The sequence below is a fragment of the Grus americana genome, chromosome 5 (assembly GCF_028858705.1).
Source record: "Grus americana isolate bGruAme1 chromosome 5, bGruAme1.mat, whole genome shotgun sequence".
Taxonomy (NCBI): Eukaryota; Metazoa; Chordata; class Aves; order Gruiformes; family Gruidae; genus Grus; species Grus americana.
The window spans coordinates 44,561,127-44,582,975 of NC_072856.1; the positions used below are offsets into that span (position 1 = coordinate 44,561,127).

General features: G+C 41.9%; 1 protein-coding gene across 7 annotated transcripts; it reads left to right on the forward strand.

The window, feature by feature from the left end:
- Positions 1-16: 16 nt before the first annotated feature.
- Positions 17-21,687, forward strand: ZNF410 (zinc finger protein 410). Of its 7 annotated transcripts, XM_054826069.1 has the most exons (12): positions 17-155; positions 617-757; positions 4,334-4,534; positions 5,793-5,968; positions 13,612-13,747; positions 14,042-14,275; positions 14,574-14,765; positions 15,625-15,784; positions 16,605-16,786; positions 19,162-19,251; positions 20,368-20,493; positions 21,056-21,687. In XM_054826069.1, exons 5-12 carry the CDS (start codon positions 13,738-13,740, stop codon positions 21,238-21,240), a joined length of 1,179 nt encoding a protein of 392 aa, XP_054682044.1. In that variant the 5' UTR covers positions 17-155; positions 617-757; positions 4,334-4,534; positions 5,793-5,968; positions 13,612-13,737; the 3' UTR covers positions 21,241-21,687. The 7 variants fall into 7 exon arrangements, with proteins under 7 accessions (XP_054682044.1, XP_054682039.1, XP_054682045.1 ...); XM_054826064.1 differs by lacking the exon at positions 5,793-5,968; XM_054826067.1 differs by lacking the exons at positions 17-155; positions 617-757; positions 5,793-5,968 and adding exons at positions 3,023-3,033; positions 3,822-3,955.
- The last annotated feature ends 162 nt before the right edge of the window (positions 21,688-21,849 follow it).

Below are 21,849 nucleotides of genomic sequence, written 5' to 3' on the forward strand. Positions count from 1 at the left end.
CAACGCAGGAAAAACGAAGCGCGGCGGGGTGTCCGACATGTGACAGGACTGGATGCGAGCCTGAGGGAATCCACGAGGAAATGCTCCAAATCTTAGTTCTCTCAGTTTCTTAAAACTCATCTGCTTTGTAATGCCCGTGCCAACATCAGCTGCAGGTGAACAAAGATAGCTTCTCTTGTGCACACAGACTTTTGAGAGAATTTAAGTGTTACATTCTGACACTGCAAAGTCTGAATGACAAAGTGAAGTTAATTGCAATTGTAAGTTTTGCAATTTTAAAAGCCTTATTGAAATAAAATTGGTTGCTGTCAGCATCTTGAAATAGTGCTCTTAAATTTATGTAACAATGTTATATCTGAGTGTACAGAAATGTACGCAGGAAAGAACAAAAGATGTGCTAAGAAAAATAAAGCCAAGGCTCCTGTTTGCATTCAGAATAGGGTCCCATTATAAACAGTTTTATCAACAACCAAATCTAAAACACCACTCTCCCTTTACTCCATGACTAGCCATTTCCCCTGCCTCACAGCAGGGGTGAAAAAGCAGTATCATTTCTATTTTCTTGAATCTGGTCATCAGGGAAATGTGACTGAGTCTTCTATTTCTCCTTGATTAGAGAGAAGGATCCCGGAGGGGCAGGTGTTATTGAGAAAGTGAGACTGTAGGAAATTCTCAGCTGGACAATTCCTCTCCCATCAGGGACCAGTGCTGCTTCACACACCTGTGCAAGTGATTTGGACCTTCATAAACAACTCGGGTAAGTGCTGTGCTACTTCCACTGCAGATTCCCCTATCAGATTAGACCAAAATTCCCCAGGCAGTCAAGATGCAAGCTCTGAAGCAGCCAAACTCATCTGGCCTAGAAGGATGCAAATGAAAGGAACTTATGCTTCTACATGTCTCCATATTTTAATACCCACTCAACAATTCCACATTGTTGGGCTGATGATGAGTCAAAGGACTCCCAAGATTACTAAGCATCTTAATGTAACAGAATCAAGCTTTACGATTCAGTGCCCTGGGATTACTAAAGTAGCATCAAGAAAAAAAGGGGGTTATGAAGTTAGTAGTTCTGCATTTCTGGTTGCCTTTGTTGGCTTGAATTGGATCAGTGAATGTGGCATGCTGGGATTATGCCTGTGATAATAAACACAGTGAAGCAGTCTTTTATTATGACTGTTGCACGGTCATTTACTCAGCTCCAGTTTGTCAGGGATTATGTTAAAAAACTCAACCTCAGGAGCTATTATGTTCAGTTTTGTAGGCTTGAGTGAATAAATGGGTCTGCCTAAAGCTTCAGGTCATCACAACTATGGCCAAGTGGTCCGATGTGATAAATGCCAGACTTCATGCAGTTCCCTGATTCAGTCCGTCTGCATGGCCAGTATGGCACTGAGGCAACCAACCCTCTGAGGCAACCAGACCAAAATTCTGGGGGTTGACTCACAGTTTTCCCTGCCTTGGACATCAGAAACATGCTTCAGCTTGACTGGGAGTTGATTTCACAGTGCAGGCTTTTGTTAGTACTAACACAGTGACTGCAAGTTGATGGAATAACACCTCAGAAAAAAACGTGCATCTAACTTGCTGACAGACTTTGAGGAGTTACTGGGTGGCTCCAGCAGGTAGCTGGTCAGTGGTCTTTTTGCTGAAGCACAAGACTGTCAGGATGACTCCAGTGCGTAGCCCTCCATGAAGACACTAGCTGAATATTTAAAGCTGAAAAGGGTTACCTTGAATCATTAAGCTGCAAATCAAAATTTTCATGTGGCTAAAAGGCAGAGGAGCCATACTGCACATCTTGGAGGGGCTGAAAAGAAGAAACCATTCCAAAGCAGTTCACAGGCAGGAGATGACAGTCATTTTGTGGGAAGTGGCCACAGATTCTCGCGTAGCCCGCTGTGGATCAGAATGGGCCGTACGCCCAGGTTGCCCCAGGGAACCTGGTTTTGCCAGCCTCAACAGCTCCCTTTGGGTTACTTCCACATTGCCGGGATTCTCATTGCTCAGCAGCACCAATGCCAGCACCATCCCACGAGCAGCTGTTGTGGCACAGGAGTCGGAAATCACACGTGGCTCCAAAGCTACAGACAAGCCGTAACCAAGTTAAAGTTTACTGGTCCCAAAGATCACTGGTTCACCAGTTAATGTCAAGACCAAAGGCTGCCAACCCTGCTGCTTCAGGGGCTCTGTCCTGACCAAGATAAGGCTAATGAGCAAAAGCCAAAGTACAAGCTTTTTTAAATTACTTGATCCCTTCTTGGGGAACATTGTTAAAACATGTATGTTTTTGGAATTACTAACTTGGTGTGCGTCATCAGTGAGCTGCTGTGAACTCAGGAGTTCTCCATCACCAACGGCAAAAACAGACACACCAAGTCAAGAGCAAAGCAGAAACAGAAACCAAGTACTAGTAGGGAACCAATGTGCTGTAACCAACTGCAATAACATGTCTTTTGTGAGGATTTATGTTGAAGAAAAAATGAGTTCAGCAGTTAAACGTTGAACTTGACCATAAGCTTCTTACATAATCTTCACCTGAAAAATATTCTCCAGATCAAAAGGTTATTTTAAGAGGAATCAGTAATGATCCCGATGGAACTGGGGAAAAACCCAAGCACCAAGCTGTTACTGTTCTGTCCGTCGGGGCTGAGGGAAACAGAAAGAAACCTGCTCCCGGGGCCAGCGGGAGGTTCCCGCAAGGGACAACGCTCATCCCCGCGGAGGCTCCTCAGGCAGGCTGGGCCCAGACAGGCCGCGGGGGCAGCGCCACAGTGGTAGGTCCCCAAGGGAAGCGGCGCTGCCAGGCACGGGCACCCGGTAAGGCCAGGCAGGGACGGTGAGGCGGGGATAGGCCCACCGCCCCGCGCAACCGCCGCTGAGCCCCAGCGGCGGGCGGAACTGGAGGCGGCGGGCGGAAGCGGCGCTCCTCCCAGCGCTCGCCATAGAGCTGGAGGAGAAGCCTCCCCCACCCCCCCAGCCTTTGGCATTTCCGGTTGGGTGCTCCGTCACATCCGGGCGGCTGAGATGCCGGTAAGGCGGGTGGGGGGAGGCGGGGGAAGGGGCGGCCTGGGCGCTCCTCCAGGTCTCGCTGCCCTCTGCGGGGCACGGGAGCCAAACGGGCCGGGGAGCGGGGGTGGGCGGCCCGGTCCTCCCCACCGCTGGGGGCTGCTCCTCACGGCGACGGACCGGTCCCTGCGGTGGGGGCGGGGTGGCGCGGCGCACCTGTCCCGCGTGGGGGAGGGGCGCGGCAGTAGCCGGCTCTCGGTCCTCTAGTCTGCCCCGTCCCGCCGGGGTCTCTCTCTCTCTCTTTCTCTCTTTCTCACCCTCCCACAGGGCTTCGGCCGGTGTCCGCCGGGCTGCCCCCTGTGCCCTCCCGGCTGAGACGTGGGCAGCCGGGCCTGCCAGCTCCGGCCCTCGTCCCCGTGGGTCGTTCGAGGCCCGTCCTCCCGGTTGTGGGCTGAAAGGGGGCAGCGGGTGAACAAGCGGGAATATTCCTGAGCCCTGGCTTGTGTGCTTTGGTCCGGGTTATTCTGCTTTCACTGTGTTTATTCTCTTGTCCCCTCACGGCATAAGGTGAGGCTCCTGTACAGAGTATCTTGTGCTGCGCTGCTTGGTGTTAGGAGTACTAGAGGGAGGCTTTAGGTTCTCTCTTTAGCTGATCCAGTATTCTCGTTATTTTTAATATATTCAATAGATTTGTAATTGTGATGGCAGGTGGGGAAGAACTGTACATAGTTCACTTTCTTCCATCACTAGTGTCTGAGTACTTTGCCAGCAGGCAAAATTAGATACAAACTTGTTCTTATTTTCCCTTGTAGCCCAAAGAAGAAACATTGTATGGGTATTTGTGAAATAACATCTAAACTACCTGTGTTCATCAAGAGACTTCTCCTAATCAGTCACAAATGTAACATCTTAACAGACAGGAAAAGCAGAGATTTCCCTGTGACAGGTTGTGTGTGGTTGCTCTTCATCAGCCATGTGGATGATTCCACTGTTTTGCAGGCTAGGAATTCAGCCTCGTCTCTTGCATGCTCTATGTGATTTTCAGTTGATCCCATAAGTTTCCAGGACAACCAATTCAATTTTCCATTGAAAATGAGCTATTGCATAGAAAATGTGATAAATAGCCTTTGAAAATTACTTTTGCAGTGTTAGGATGTTATTTTGCTGACTCAATGACAACAGAAATGCAGGAACCTCAGTAAATGAGTTTTCTCAGTACTTCAAAGTATATTTTACAGTTACATGTAACATCTGCTCGCTTCTTTTTGCTTTGCTCCCATTTTTTGGTTCCTATCTCTTTATATCTCCTTTTTTGTTGTTTTAGGTTAAATTGAATATTTGCGCAATACAGCTTCTTGCAGAAGGACCACCACACTGTTTTACACTTAGGAAAGTATGAGAATAAGCAAGGAGTGTTGTTCTCTCTGACCTAAAAAAAATTAAATCTCTGTGCCTTGCTGAGGACAGCTGCAGGAATCGGACACTTGAATCAATGTTATCGGATGAGTTAGAATCCAAACCTGAGGTGAGCAATTATGAACTTGGTTTGGTTCCCAGAAACGTTTATGGGCAACATTTAAAAGTGTTTTCAGTGGCATCTTCTAATGCTTCTGTGTTTTGATTCAAATGGTAAAAAATTAAAAAATATTGCAGGGTTTTTCCCCTCCTTTCAAGTGTCAGCCAATACTCTTGCCTGTTCTCAGGTTACGTTATTTTTTTCACTATTATAATGTTCTCTCTGTTACAAGAATAAAATAAATTACTGTATTGACTACTTCTTTCCCCCAAACCAAATTGACTTTACTTGGTTTTGGGGAGTCTGGATTAATTAATTAGCATCAGCCAGTTCTCGTTTTTGAAGTCCTCATGTTTCCATTAAGCAGTTGGCAGAAGTGGTAGACAGTAGCACCCAGGGGATCCTGGTTGCTCGGTATGAGGCTGATGGACTGCTCCCAGGTTCAGCTGGTAGCACAGCTGAACACGAATTGATTGTAGTCATGTGTGTGTGCACACACTGCATGCACAGCTAGCCACAAACAGAGTAACGTATACACATGTAAAGTACCTTCAGGAGGTAAACACAAACAGCATGAACAGCACGAAATTTGTTAGTGGAATATATCTCTACCCTCATCACTCAACGCTCACATATACTCACATTCACAGATGTCTGTGTCAGGCCTAAAGCCTTTCCAATATCTGTGCCCAGACCGAGGGCTTTTTAGTCCATTTCTGCCTGAAACCTTGGCTTTTTCCAGACTGTGGTTGCCTCCTACTTACACATTAGTCAACTAGAAGTCCACTGTTGGTGTGCTCACTTGCAGGGAGAATATTTAGGAATACATTTAGTAAGTAGATAGAAGGGACTGCAGTGATCAGGCACGGAAGATTGCTGACCAGCAACCAGCTAACGTTGTTGGAGTCTCCTCTACCCATGGTCCTTTTCTCCACTTACCCACCTCAATTCCTTCTTTGATCCTGCCCCAAACATTGCATAATAAGTTTTACACACCCTGCAGTCCCTGTTGCACCCCATAATAAGTTTGCTCTTTCCTATAACCCCAGACAATTTTGTTTTCTTATTGGTTACAAAAGTTCTAGTTGAACCTCCGCAGGATTTTGCTTCAGCAGTGGCCAATTGATTAGTGGCTGAGGCGTTCTGATCTTTGTTACTCTAACCTGTAATTTGCTAGATACAATTGTCTGCAGGTTGTTACATTCAACACAATTGTATCAGTGTGTTCAATTTATTACCTCTGCTGTTTCTTGCCTTTGTTTTTTAGGCTGAATAGCCATCAGCCAGCTATTGGTACCTTCCCCCAAAAAGGTACAAAGCGGGGGGGAAGTGCAAAGGACTGTATTGCCTCCTCTCCTTCCTTTTTTGATTCTCAGCTTTACCTCTTCAGAAGGCTAAGGACTTAGTATTGCTATAAAGTATCTTTTGGGGAACTTCAAAGCGGTAAATAGAATTGTTTTTATTGAGTTGTCAGTTTCTATCCCTTTTCAGTCCACATGTAATACAGCAGGTATAAACTGGTACTCTAAAGAGAATGATGATTACATGCTGGCAAGTTGTCACAGCTCAGGTGATGTGGTAAAGTATTTGTTTCTTAATGGAGCAGCCAAAGTCCCTCCAATCACACTATTCAGGAAAAGTAGCTGCAAATTTATAGTGGCCCTTGGTAGTCTCAGCACAGGCTGCAAGGAGTTCCTTTCTCTTGCCTTACAGTTGATATCTCATAAGTTCTACCAAATTTTCTCCCTGTTCTGAACAATAAGGTAGGGGACTTTGTTATATCAGTCTGCGAGTGGGTGGATTCCCATAGATTATTTCTGACAGCCAAGGGCCAGGATAATTGGAATGCTTATTCCTCAAATAGGAGCTGTAAGTAGGCCTTGTATTTTCTGGACTTCAGTAGGGTATTTGTTAGATGTGTTTACATAACAGCTCTGTTTCCTCATAGCAGAGTTGCATTTCCTTCCCAGCAAGCCCAGAACCAAGTAGACCTTTCTCAGTAGGAACTGGTGCATGAAAGCTATGGTGGTTGCAGAGGGCATCCTTTCCATAGATGCTGTCTTCTAAACCATGTTCCTCAATCTTGATCAAGGCTATTTTATACCACAAATAGAGATTTGTTTGCATTGTCTATACACAAATCTATACACACCCTCTTTCTGCTTCTGATTGTGAAAGTTGAGTGTTAAGTTAGTAGTATTTTCTACTCCTTCAATGTGAAACCTGTAGATACCCTTTTTACACCTTTCCCAAATAGCAGTCCAAGTCAGTCATGGTTTTATATCCTCAGGTGAGCCATGGCATCATAATTCTTATAGCCACAGATGTTCTTTCATATCCCCTACCATGGGATGAAGGTATTAATTAAGAGCTTAATACAGCGTATTTGCATAATGTCTAGATAACATTAATCAAAGCTATGGATGGATTGCGTAAGCTTCTTTGCTGCTGGTTTTATTCCTAAAGAAGCCACCAATGTGCCAGTAAATGTTTAGTACTTGTGTAGAGGTAAATCCTTTCATAGGAAGTTGTCAAGTTGCTTTGAGACAGTTTGCATGGGTAGATGGATCTGCTTTTTCTTCCGGACTCCCTGCCCCCAAAGCTGTATTAGCAGCATTCCTCAGGGAACTGATAAGATCTGCATTTTGCATGCTTTAAGCCTTCAGGGTGACTTGTTACAATTGCAAATATTTCGAGCCACCTCCACCCCACTGGTCCACTGCTGGGTGCCTTCTGCTGTTGGGGGCAGCCCTAGTACAATCAGGTGAACTGCAGCTCTGGTCTATAAATTGAATTTGCTATTGAAAGGGGTGGAGGGAGGTATTTTAGCCTCTCCTTTCTTTCCCCATCAGCACCTCACAAGGAGAGACTCCTGTTAATTAATTAATTCACCAGAGGTTGTATAGGAGGAGGGGATCCTAGTTTATAGAGCCTCGGGCTCTCCACACCCTTCAGCTCCTCCTTTCCCCACCCCCGCTAAATGTTCTTTTGACCTCTATTTTGTAGTGGTTCACTGGTTAAATTTAGAACAGAAACAGTATTGATTAAAAACATGGTCCCTGCTGCTCTGGGAGTCTAATTGAGCTCTCCAGCTGTCCAGTGGGAGGATAGATCTGAACATTAGTACTCAAGCAAACTTCCCCCCAGCCCCCCCACCTCAAACAAAACAGCTGCCTGACACTTCTTGGCTTTTGAATCTTCTGATGAAGGGGTCTGTTGTGGGACGCAAACTTCAACCCGATCCATCCCAGATGGCCATATTTTCATTTGTTTCTGTAGTGTTTTGGGTTTGTTTTTTGTTTGGTTGGGTTTTTTAGGATCTCTAGAAGGGGTTTCCAGTTCTTTAAACATTCCCTCCCTCCCCCCTGCCTCAGGTGAGGGACATTATCCAAGCCTTCTTGGTAACACAAGCATTCTGCACTGCTTGTGGTGATAGACCCTGGGATCATCTTGTCCAACCATCTTTTGTTGAACAGAAGGGATGACAATTATTTGTTTAATGACAAGAGCCAAGAAATATTTTAAATTTTTAGTACATACACTGTCTACATTACTTACAGGATTTTCAGAGTTATGTGGTGTTTCAGCAGAATAAGTAAAAGGAAGGTAAATTCAAGAAGGTAATGTGGCAGAGCCAAAAATAAAATTCTTCATAGCAAGATGCAGCTGAACTTTGCCCATTTTGTCCCTCCAAGGCTTATAGATTCTCTCTGTATGACTCATATCTGGCCCATAAAGTTTGAATCTCTAACCTGAGGATGCCCTTTTGCAATTGATCAATATCAAAATTTGTTTCAAATTCCAAGGGATATCTTGGCTATAGAGTAAAGCCATTTTACACCTCTTATTATTCCTTTTGTGTTCTGTTAATATGCTGTACATTCAGTTTCCCTAACTATTCCTGTTCAGATGCCCCAAGACATTCTGCCTGCTTGGTTACAAATTCTAGCACTTTGGCCATATTTGCAGAAGGATAAGTCCCCTCCTTACATAGAGATTCTATAGTCACTATCTCAAGAATACTTGTAGGCCATCTGGATCCTGTTTGTGATGCCAGATATTATGTGGTTATGAGATCTGACAAAACTGTAGCATCCAGGAGATTCCTCCCCTCATGGTCCTTCAGAAAAGAGACTGTTCCCAGGGGCAGGCAGAAGTGAGGCCAAGCCTGAACTACAAATATGTGCCCATGCACCCATAGGCAGTATAGACATATATGGCTGTAAATACTAACACGTGGCAGGACAGTACCTTTACAGGCACCCACAAACACAAATGGCATTCACATGGAACAGGAAGACCATGAATGGCCTAATTCTGTTTCTACTCATCAGATAATCAGGCTTGAAATTTGCTAGCCTATCACACCCATGCCCTCTTTCAGCTGATACACATACCCGGAGTCATGGATCTGTCCAGTCTCTGCCAAACTTTGATTCCTTCCAGTATCCGTCTCCAGGCCCTGGGCTTTTTAATCCAGCCTGTGGCCAGGATCTTGGACTTCCAGATTGTGCTTTCTTCCTATTCACAGGCTAGTCCAACTTGAAGTTAACTAAGTGAACGTACTTGGAAACTATTTAGATGGGATAGACTGCAGTGACAAGCCAGAGGAGGATACTGACCTGCAGCCTGCTAACATGTGGCTGACCCATATTATCCCCCACCCTCTTCCTGTTCCTCATGGTTGTTTCTCTCCTATCCACCTTGATCCCTCCCTTTCCCCACCTTTGATCCTTCCCCTAAACATCCAAGTTTTTCACATTCCCACAGCCTCCTCTTAAGACATCTTAAGTTTTACCTGGTCCCAGAATTTCCTCCATATCCCATAAGAAGTTTGCTCTTGCCTATGAGATGTGTTCTGGTAAACTATGACAATATTGTTCCTATCTCTGACAAAAGTTTCTGGTTGAATTTCTTCAAGGTCGTACTTAAGTAGTTCCTATAATGGCCCATCCATCAGTGTCCCAAGAGTTCTGGTCTTTGTTACTCTCTCTTATCTGCAGTTTTTTAGTGTTTGTGTATCTATGCATTTAATTTATCACCTCTCCTGTTCTTAGTCTGTCTTCTATGTTGACTAGCCAATTACCAGATAACCTTACAATTTCCTGTTTGCTTTCAGCTGCAAAACTAAATTAAAAGAAACTTTAGAAAGTAGCACACAGTGTTTGCAATTAGTTTTTTTCCCATATTCCAGTTGCTGTAGTTGTCACAAAAGTATCCGATGATTTTGAACGTGAAAGAAGGTTTCTGAAAGTACTTGGCTGTCAAGATACAACTGTCACGTGAAAATTTTTATTTTTGCAGAATTATTTGATGTAGAGTTGGTGATTGGCTTGTTTCAGTTTATAAAAAGGCTTGGGTTTGGTTTTTTTTTTAATTTTAGTAACAAGCATGATTCATGTCCTTTTGATTACTTCTGTTTCTTTTGCCCCTTTTAATTCTCTGTACTAGCTTGTTATTACCGTACAAGAAAATTAAAAGGATCTCTTTTGAGCATCTGTTTGTGGCTGCTGAATTTTGCTTTTCCCTAGAGGCTTAATGTTGCTGCATGAAAGTGGAAGGTTTGAAGCAAAGCTATCCTATTGTAGGAGGAAAGATTTCTATTTTTAAACAGAAAGCTTTAGATAAGAGTCCATAAAACAAGTGTTTCATGGTGGAGTAGGCAGCAGTACGGATCATGAACAGCTTTTAAATGAAAGACAATCCGGTAATTTAGAACCATCTTGCTGCTCACATTTTTTAGTCCAACTTCTTTCTTCTGGTTGACTTGCTCTGTTATTCCTAACTCCCTTCTCTTTTTACCCCTCCTGCTCCTATTTTTTAATCTTAAATTAGAATGCATCGCCTTGGGGAAGGGACTGTCTCTTATTGCCTATGTAGTTTTTTGACAACATAAAAATAGTTCCCTCTTCTGACTGGGGCCTCTGGATAATCCTATAATATACCTAAGAGGAAAAACCGCTAACCTTTCAAACTGCAGTCTGGCTTGTGGCCTAGTTCAAGTGGCATATTCCACCTAAATGACTTCAAGACTTAATTTTTACCTTCATAATTGTCAGTGATGACAGGCTGCTCATAAGGGAGTGTGAGCCAGGACCTGAGGGTGATCCCAGCCCAGGTGGTGTCCTCACTGACCAGGGCATAGTCGTGCAGCATCAGAGCTCAGCAGGCAGAGATGGGTGCTAGAAACAGGGTTTGCCCACAGCCCTGGATGAGCAAAGTGATGAACGAAGTCCAGGGTCTAGCCAGAGAGTCCAGTTAGGAGTTAGCAAGGCTGGGGACACGGATGCAATAAAAGTCTGAGGACCATCCAGAAGACAGGGCTTGAGATAGGTAAACCTGCAGCCCAGGAAGGGACAAGTGAGCACAGGCTGAGCTTAAATGGAGCCCCTGGGCAGAGGGTGTGGGCCCCAGGTAAGACCACTCAGGGCAATTAAGGCTTCAGGGCTCTGACAGCAGTAACTCTTTGAGGTAAAACTGAGGAAGCATCAGTGTTTTCATTAGAGGAAATAAGCACAGAGAAACCAGACCCCAAACTATTAAGTTTTCTTTGCTGTTTCTTTGATTTAATGAACTTCGTCCTGATGTAGGAGAGGCTGAGAAGGCTGGTATCTGCTATAGAAATAATTTGGAATTGGGTGCCAGTAGTTCTGAAAATTAAATACTAAGACAATCACAACATACAAAATAAGAATCAAATTATTAGTGACTGTTGGGTTTTAATCACAAATATACCATGGGCATATCATGCTTTTTTACTCCATTTCTTTTGACACTGATGAACCATCTCACTGCACAGACAACTCTCTCTGGGCTCTGCATGAATGCATGCTAAAATGTGTCACAATGAGGCTACTAGCTTTCAAATAACTATCTTGTACAGTTTCCCTCTAAATGTCAGAGATAAAGAAAGTCTGTTGCATACAGTTGTTTGCTAGACAGCAGCAGAATGCAAGATCTTTATGTCAGGGAGTTTCCTAGAGATAAGGAATAGTGACTTGAGGGTTAAGTTTTTGGTATAGTGTTATTTTCCATATTTCTTTCATATGTGTTTTTAAAAATATTTTGAGAATGTGAGTATAGGAGTAAGTCTGTTTGACAGAACTTATAGCCAAATAAATAGATCCTATATATGGTTTTTGAGGGGCATTTTCTCTGAAATGTGGAGTATGTGTCTGGGTCTGTTACAACTGACCCCTTCCAGTCTTTCTGGTCTCCGGAAGTTTACTTCCATACAGGGAAGGGATTTGAGACCATATTTTTTAAAAAAGCTTGTGGAGTTCACAGAAGAGTTAGTTCAGTCCGTTGCAAAAGTTCAGCTGTTATCTCCTAACTCTCAGCAGCACTTCCTTTGTTAAATCATAATATTTTAGTATGGACTGCTGTGGCACTGGTAATGGGGAAAAAAAGAGTGTCATTTCTGTGTCTCTGCCTTGGAGGTAAAGAGGAGTCCAGCATCATATCCAGTAGTCTGACAAGAGCTTGAGATGTTGTCAAGGGGACAGAAAGAGTAAACAAGGCACATGCTTTGCTGCTCTGAACTTGGTTAAATACAGGAAGACTTTCAGGGGTGAGGAAAGGCAGTTTCTGACTTCCAGTTCCTTTTCAAATGTCAGGATCCTTTTTTATAACTCAAGTGATTTTTGCATTGCCAGAGCTGATTGATGTTAAGGATGGCTAAATCTGCTGGACTGAATCACCTGTGCATTTTGCACCTCTGGGGCCCGTCAAGATGAGAGCTGCTCCCTATTTGTGATCTTAGATCCAGCCACTAGTGAGGTTTAGTATAATTTTCAAATAGGTGCACACACACGCACGCACTGTAGAGACGTGACTGGCGCCAAACAGATTAACACAGGTAGGACACTCATAGCTTTACCTGCATAAACACAGGCAGTACAAAGGGCCTGATTCTGTTTCCAAGGGTTGCTACCTAGAGAAAACCTTCCTGGGTTTCTCCAGGGTATGTCCCAACACTTCTCATTCTGCTTGCCAACTAGTCTGGCTTGGAGTTCACTAGCATATGACACACACTCTAGAGAGCAGGATCCCACAGGAAATAGTTAGGAATAGAGTTTAATAAGAAGACAGGAAGGACTGCGATGGTTAGGCTGCGCCAGACAACTGACTTGACCAACTTCCTACTTATATGTAATGGGCCTCTTTTATCCTCCCCTTTCTATTTTCCTGTGTTTGTTCTGCCCTGATCCATCTTGATCCCTTCCTTTTCCTGCCTTTGGTCTTTCCCTTAAACTATGCGTAATAAGTCCTGTGCAATCCCCCAAATCTCTTTCAGTCCCAAAGTCCTCCCCAGGGAATGCATCCCAGTTTAAGTCTTACCTCTTTATGCAATAGTCCCCCTTAGTTTGCATAGTATTCTGGAGGGGGATTCTTCTGTTGAATCCCCTTAGTGGGTGGGTTTCATACTAAGCACAATGGCCTCAATTGTCCATCTCTGATGGTCTTAGGAGTAGCTGATTGGATGGATAAAGCTGGCTGTGTTCTTCCCCTTGTCATCCCCACCTTGTTCCTTTGATCATTATCTGCCTATTTGGAATAGCCATTAGTTAGACATCTTTGCAACTGGTCTTTTGCGTGCTTTTTTATTTTTAAAAAAAGGTCAACTTCCAGTTAAGTATTTAAAGACAATGATTTATAAAAATACCTGTACCAAAGGCTGAGCATGGAAAACATTTACTTGGAAGGTTAGAGAGTAGTAAAGTATGAAGTGGTAAAAGATGAATTAAAAGGGAATACATGCCTTAAAACATGGCATATATTGGTAAAATTTATCTCAGTAATTAAATTAAATTAGATTAATTAAAAAGGAATATAGCCTAAGTAGCCTTCAGAGTAGTCTGCAATGATACAGAGCTGTTTATTGTATGTTAAAGAAATGATGACAAATACAAACAATTCCTTCTTTGTCATTAATTTAAGTTGAAAAGCTTCCATTTACTTTGATGTGTATTCATGGGTTTGTATTCAGTGTTTCCTACGAGACAGTCTGGGGTAATGGACTGGGTTTAGTACTTTTTTAAATGATTGGTGTGGCTCCTGACCTAATCTTCAGTATCTTTTTTCAGCTGCTGGTTCAGTTTGTTCAGAATACTTCTATTCCACTGGGGCAAGGGCTGGTGGAATCAGAACCAAAAGACATCACCTGTCTTTCTCTCCTTCCTGTTACTGAGACCTCAGAATGCAACAGACTCATGTTGCCAGGTAAAATCTATGCAGCAGATCTTTGCGAGCGTGCTCTTCATTCAGCTGTCTTTACTGTGTCACTGTGGCACACTGCCTCTTGCTGATGAGGCATTCCAGGGGTGGAGGAACAAGTTCAGAAGGGTGACTGAAACTTTTCTCATCTAACGGTGAAGTCTGACTAGTTAGAAGATTCCTTCCTCCTCCAATCTCTCTCAAGTTCTAATTCTTTTTCTGGAAAAATAACTTCATAGATATCTCTTAGTCATAGTGTATTTATACTTTTATTTACCCCGATTTCACTTTCTTCACTAGATGATGAAAGAGATCTCACTTCTCCAAGTCACACTAATTCTTCCAAAGATGTTTCTTCATCTGCTGTCTTGAGAAGTCTCCAGGTAAACGTGGGCCCTGATGGAGAGGAAACAAGGGCACAGAATGTACAGAAACCATCTGAACTTCTGTCAACTCCAGAGACTTCCAGTTTATTGCAAGACCTCCAGCCCAGTGACAGCACTTCATTTATTCTTCTCAACCTAACAAGAGCAGGTAATTCTCCTTCTGTTTGTCATCTGGCTGGATATGTCTCAGACAACAGAATGCAGGAGATACAAGTACAACTCTGTCCCTGCTGCTTATGAAGGGGAAAGATCATGAAATTTGCTGGGCATTATTGGATATTTCAGGAGCATTTAATCATCAACAGCTTCCTACAATGTAGAGGTCAGTGAAGACTTTTTCAGTGCAGCTATTGCATCTATGCCATGAACACTAGCCTCTGGGAAGCAAAAGAAATTTCCCTTTGTTACATTATCCTTCTGTTTCATGAAATTGTCGTCTTTTCTAGGGCTGGGGTCTCCAGCAGAGCACTTGGTGTTTGTTCAAGATGAAGCAGAAGATTCTGGGAATGACTTTCTCTCTCATGATAGCACAGACAGCAGTACCCCATGGTTCCTACGAGTGCAAGAATTGGCCCATGACAGTTTAATTGCTGCCACTCGGGCACAGCTCGCTAAGAATGCCAAAGCAAGCAATAATGGTAGGAAATCCCCTGCTTCTGTCTCAAAAGTTGAATGTTCCATACAAGTCCCCTAGTTTTGGCTTGTTTCTTCCTCTTTCTTTCACTCTCTCTTGCTTTTAATCTATTCTGACATGTCTTCAAATCATCAGTGACAGAATTGTACAGAACAATCACGGAATTTTTCTGCAATATAAATAGACTCAGTTTTTCTCAGGGAATGAACTTCAGTGAAGCCAGCAGTTCCACTGTAGTCCACATGTTCTCTGGTACATGTAAAGAGTATCGTCTTTCTGACTCCAGCTGCTTGTATTTCAACTTTCATTTTCACTTTCAAGTGTCTATTTTTAATGCATACTGTAATTCATACTTTCTTCTTAGCTCCACTGGGTTTGGAGATCAGCTTTCTGGAGAATACTTAAGTGGATTTAGTCACATGCTTTATGACTCAATTATTTTAATAAATAATTGCAAAGAAATGCAAAATATATATTTTTTTTTTTTTAGCTAAGGGGTTTTAAAAATGGTTATCTTGGCTGATACTTAAAATTGGTTGGTTGATATTGATATAGAGACCATCTTTGCAATTTTTGATGCATTGGCTTTCTATTCTTCTTGTGATAAGCCTCATGTGGTAGCAGCTGATTTGATAGAGATAGGTAGTTGGGAATAGTTTATGGGCCTGCTAAGGTTTGCAAATCTGTGTCTGATCCCTGTTGTGGTTAGGCAGCAGCATGTAGGACAACATCCCTACAATTAGTAGCCAAGCATATACTTGCTTTACAGTCCTGTAACATATATGATGCTGTTTTTATGTATTAAATTTGACACATTATAGTAATTGTATCATTTTTAGATTTTGCCGGGTTTTTTCTTCCAGGTGAAAATGTTCATCTTTGCTCAGGAGATGGGCAGCCGAAAGACTCTAGCCCCATTCCTCATTTATCTCGTGTGGAAAGGAAGCTGAAGTGCACAGTTGAGGGCTGCGATCGGACATTTGTGTGGCCAGCTCACTTCAAGTATCATCTGAAAACACACCGGTGAGCAGAATAAAGCTATATGTTGTCACGACTTTGAAAAACTGTGCTCTGTATTTGGGATAGCATTAGTTTTTGACATCGACAAGCTGTGAAAACCTGGTATTACTCTTAGAAATATTAAGCCTGTTGCTTGCTTTAGGTCATTTATGTTGAAACACTTTGACCAGATTTAGATTATTTTTGCAGGTCCTTGTTTGTGTTTGGTTTAGAATACTTGTATTTTAACAGGTGCTGAATAAAAAGCATCAGTATCGCTCCTGTGGTAGAGTGAACATTAGAACTTTTAGGATGCTGTCATATTTTCATATATCTTTGAACAAAGTTGCTTGCTCTAACAAACGACCCTGATCTTTTTTAGCTAAGAAATTGGCAGTCTCTAAGGTAAATTGTAGATGATAGGCTTAAAAACTGATAAGGACTCCGACAGACATGAGCCCATCATCTTGACTGGAGACAGGGTCAGCAGTAATTGCATATGTTATATGTACACATACAATAATTTTTGATCCTCCAGTGACTGAAATTCCACAACGTTCCTATATAATCTGTTGCACTGCTCTACTAATTCATTCTGAGTAGGGAATAGGCAAGGCAATACAATGAAAAGATATTACCTGAACAAATTATTCCAGTGGGCCACCCAGACTCTAGCACCTTAGGACTTAAGTCACTCACTTCAGTTGAGTATCTCTCTTTTCTGATATAATTAATTTTGGTTTAAATGTTTCTGCTTTTTATTTAATAAAAAAAAAGTAGTTGAGTGTTCATGAAAATACATTGCAGTAGCTGGTAATGAAACAGTTATTTTGTTGATTTCTAGGAATGACCGCTCCTTCACCTGCCCAGCAGAAGGCTGTGGAAAAAGTTTCTACGTCTTGCAGAGGCTGAAGGTGCACATGAGAACTCACAATGGTGAAAAGCCCTTTGTGTGCACGGAGCTGGGTTGTGGGAAACAGTTCACAACAGCTGGAAATCTGAAGAACCACCTACGAATTCACACTGGTGTGTTTTAGACCTCACCTATCTGTGGTCTGCAGAAGTGGGGTTTTTACTGAGGAATAAGCCTCTTCCTCCTCTGTCCTCAAAATTTAAGAATATTATGTTGTTTATCTCTGCCCTTCATTAATGTCCCTTTTCTATCAATTCACATTGATCTATAGGTCAAATTAATCAACTGGTACCCCCTTTACTATCCCGTATAATCTCACACAGGTTTCACCCTTCCAATACTATATGATGATGCTGTAGTCTGCTCAGACCCATGCTCTAAAGATTCCCTTCCCCCCTCAGGGTGTTTGATGGAGGGAGGGGTGTGTGTTGTTTTGGGGAGAAACTAGACTTTTCCCAAGGGAATAGTTAGTGAACACAACTGCTGTAATTGTTTTTTATAAAGAAGCTATTTTAAATTCCTGAAAGGCACAATAGCTTAGGTATTTCTCCAGTGTAGAGTCCTGGTGGACACAGCAGTAGCTGTACTGACATCTGGCTGAATCTGATGAGCTTATGTTACCTGTGCTGCTTATAGATTGACTACATTTGGGAAATTTAGGGAAGTAAGCAATACAGTGGAATGAGTAGCATAAACAAAGTAGCAAAAGGCAATAATTAGAAGACAGCATTTTGGCATGCAAATTGCTCTGTTTGTGCTAATGATAATTCGGGATGTTACCATATGCTGGAGCCTATGTACTCTTAACTCATGCTCAGCTTTTTATATTAAATAAAACAAGAACCTTTATTTCATAGTGCTGTATTTAATACAGAGTTTGTTTCTGCTGTCTCCTTTGGAGAATTTGATCCTGCCTTGTCAATGTTTTTAGAAGTCGGTGTACCAGCCAAAGTCTTGACAACTGCATAAAGTGCTTTAGGTGTTTTTATCCTAGAAAGTTATTTGAGGGAGGCACACAAGTTACTGCTGAAATGATCAGCAATTTAATAGTTAGCAAAGTTCATAGTGAATATTCTGGTAGGTTTGGTTGGTTGGTTTTTAAGCCTCAGGGTTGTCACACCACTTAACCAAATGGCCTAGTTCAACCCTCTCAGAATACTGTTAGAGATTCCCTGATGGCCTAGGAAGGTACAGTTGGTTAACATTTCAAAATAACCTTGACAACTGTGAGAGCACAAGGCCTCTCTAGCAAAATGAAATCACAGATTATGTGGGCTGCTAACAGCTGTTTGTGCCTTCTGCCATGCTTAAACACTACCATATGGTATGTGCTTTGTAGATACACATGGAAAAAGGTTGCTATTTTAAAGAATTTGCAGTCTAGCTAGAACACACGGTTTGGGGGCAGATGTTGGGATGTAGTTAAAATATTATATATACCAATAATAAAATTTTGAATGTGTAGTAACAGCAGCCACAGTTTTTACAGTTTTCCTTTGCACTTAAAGCTCCCAGCCAAGGCACAGATAAGTTCATAGGCCCAGCTGACACATGCACAATCCTCCAATGACTTCTAAAGGCAAAATCACAGTAGCAACAACTTTAAAAACAAGTTTATTCTGAAAGAACTATGTATATGTTAAACAATAAAATAGGTTGCTTAATCTCCTGTGGACTTGCTGTTACTGTGATACAGTAGTCTAGTTAAAGAATTGAAATCATAGTGTTAAACATGGTATATTGAGTTCTTTAGTGGGATCTTGCAGGCAAAAGTTACCTCTAGTTTAATTTAAGGCTTTATTAAGAGGGTGTTTAGAACACATTAATTATATTGCATTGTATTAGTATAGTCACCTCCCAATTTATCATCATTTAGACAAATATAAAAATAGCTGTGGATATATATAAAAATAACAAATTTCAGCCTATGAGGACAAATTGTGCCTTGAATTACTGTTCCTCCACACATAAATATAGATGACTGACATCTCTCTTATGGGATTTTGCCAAGTTCAGCCTGATCTGAAATAAAGTGTAGAATCTGATATGAAGGGAAATACAGTTAATGGGACTTTTGGCACTGAAAGGCAGAAAGGGAACAGGATCCTGAGAGTCTGTGAAGCAGAGAGCTGGTTAAGAACTGCATATAGAAGATACATCATAGTTCAGGCACTTTTCTATTACTCTTTTTTTATATTAGTTTTTATAGATATTTGGAAGATCTATTTAGAAACAGTGGACCCCTGCTTCACTTTCAGTAATGATGATCTAAGAACATTTCAGAAAGAATGTTAGTGTTTTCTCTTGAAAGCTGATGAAGAGAGTGTTTTAAAAGCTTCAGGAAGCATATGTGTAATTTCTGTTTAACTTTGTTGCATGTAAGGCCAAAAGGGAGAATGGGGTAGAGATCTTCAGGCTGTTCTCAAGGACTTGGACAATCAGATCAAGTTGTGATCCCCAAATTTAAGAACTTACTTTTCCCTTGTAGGGGAAAAACCCTTTCTGTGTGAGGCACAGGGATGTGGTCGCTCCTTTGCCGAATACTCCAGCCTTCGGAAACATTTGGTTGTCCACTCAGGTAAGAGTCTTCATCTGACATTCTGTGACCTACCTGAGAAAAGATCTTTATTGTAGGTCTTTGATTAGATTTCCTTAAGAAAAATCCCCTGGATTCTACAGGACTTCCGGTCATAGCATTTCATTACTTCCTTTGTGGCGCCTGTAGCCTGTACACTTTAATCTTTTCTGCTGATTCTGTTTCTAAATTTTATGCTTCTAAATTCAAATCATATTTTTTATGATTTATTTTTTAAATTGTTTTTAAAATGTTATGAAGTTGGATATCTGTTTCATAGTTGCCATTTTCTTATTTAAAAGAGAGACTCTAGCACCGCTATATATTAAAGCCATTCAAATCTGAAGTCTCTCATGAGTGGATTTCTGTCATAGGTAGGGTTTTCCTTTATTTTTTAATACTACATACTTGTAATTGGACAAAGCATTAGATGGAAATGTATTTCACAAGTGTTTCAAAGCTTCTGCCTTCTGTTTTGATTGATGTATCTTAAATATCATCAGCGCATGATTAATATGGCTTGTTTGAGGAAAGGGAGATTTTATTGAAGTAGTAACTTTTGGGACTGCCCGAGTTCTCTTTGGCTTCCATGCTATCGAGCTTACACATATGGACATCATACTTATTGTACTGTGAAAATGATGGACTGCTCTGTAAAATGGAAATCCTTTCACAGTGACAAGTCACCATCCAGTCTCTACTCAGCAATGTAAACTAGATGCTGCAAGTTAGTGCGTGATGGCAGGAGATTGCTTCCTTGCCTCTGCTTCCTTGCTTTTGGTCATTTTATTCTAGTTATGGGACATAAAATATTTCCATGTTACTGCATAAGAGATTCCAAATAACTTGTTCCCTCTCATAAAATAGACTTGAAGACTTTATGTTATTCTTCAGACTTGAGATTTCCAACAGCTGGCAATACTGATACCTAAAACTCTTCTGTTCTGGAAGCTTATTGCTCTCCAGGAAACAGGAATATTTCTTATTTGTTTGTTTTTTTTCACTGATAATTAGCACCAGTGGTGTCATTTCAAAATAGTATTATTGGCTTCTTGGTTGATGAGGTCTTTATTTCCAATTTGGTAATTCTTGGGATATTTTTCCCCCTTCTACTCCAAGGAGTGAAGCCCCATCAGTGTCAAATTTGTGGGAAGACATTTTCCCAGAGTGGGAGCAGAAACGTGCATATGAGGAAACACCACTCCCGAATTGGAACAGCTGGCAGCAGAGAGCGGGAACAGCCAGGTAAGGAAGGGAGGGCACTCCTTGTGAGGGAGAAGTGCAGGAAAGACTTAGTGGATGGTCAAAGAGAAGAGAAGATGTTTATCCTGAAAATATGAGACCACAAGCCAGTAGGGAGTAAAAGACTGTTCCTCCTGGAGATGAGGATGGATTGCTCACCCTCTCCTTTTCTAGGATAGAAGAGAAAGGTGTATTTCTGTATTGTGGTCGAGGGGCGGATAGGTTTAATGTTTTCAAAATTAACATGAATCTAGTATCTTTTTTTTACATGGAATTTGTGCCCTTCATTATGTATTCTTCTTGTAAGCAGCCTGGGTTTTTATGCAATATGAATTATTTAAAGAGAAAGCCAAGCCTGCATGAGATCCCACCATACTAAGGCTCAAAACAATAAATACAGACATTACCATCCATTGGAGTGCTGGATGCCCAAAGAGTAGGAATGGATAAAGTAGGTGTCTAGGGAAGAAGTCTGTGTGACTTGGAGGGGGGCAGGGATTGGATCTTATATTGCAGTATCATTACATCATAAGAATTTGGTTTTACCCTTCTTTTTTCATGACAGAGTCACTGATGGGCAGCAGTTTGCTGGAAGAATCTACAGTGCACAATAAGAATCTCATTTCCATGAACTCTCAGCCCAGCCTTGGTGTTGAGTCTCTGCACCTGCCAGACACTGAGTCTATTATTGGAGTAGAGGAGGGTGAGACCAGCTGCTCTTTTTTCCGCCCTCTTATATGTGGTGACTGAAGTGGGATCGATCCTTTCTCCTAGAGGCTCACCGTGTTGCAGTGGGATGAGTGAACATTGCTTTAACTGTGCACAGAGTGGGTGGGTAGCTGGAGAATGGGGCCAACTGGTGTTGGAGAAGACCTACTGGACCAAGTTTCTCTCTTGCAGAGCTTAAAAGGTGAAGTCTGCTGCTTAGGTGTCATTAGCCCATGTTGTGGAATGCCATTTCAAAACTGTTTATGCAGTCCATTCTCCTAAAGCCTAAAGCGTTTGTTTTGCTGGAGCACCTAGGAGCCCCAGTTAAGGACCAGGACCTCATTGAGCTAGGCACTGTACAAACATTCAGTATCTTGAGCAACAGGCCTTCCTTCCATCCTTTACCTTCAGAGACTATATTCTAATACATCTCACTGTCAGAAGCTGACTTACTATCTGAAATAAATGTACTACTTGATATCATTTAATTACATTTGCTGTGTTCTTTTCCTGCCTTCCCCAGTCACTTTTCCCTCCAAAATTTGTTTGGTATATCAAGCTCTTCAAATGAGTCTGCCACGTAGACACTTTGAATTTTTGTTATCTTTGTTCAGAATTAGTGTTACTAAGAATGCAGAGTTTTCTAAGACA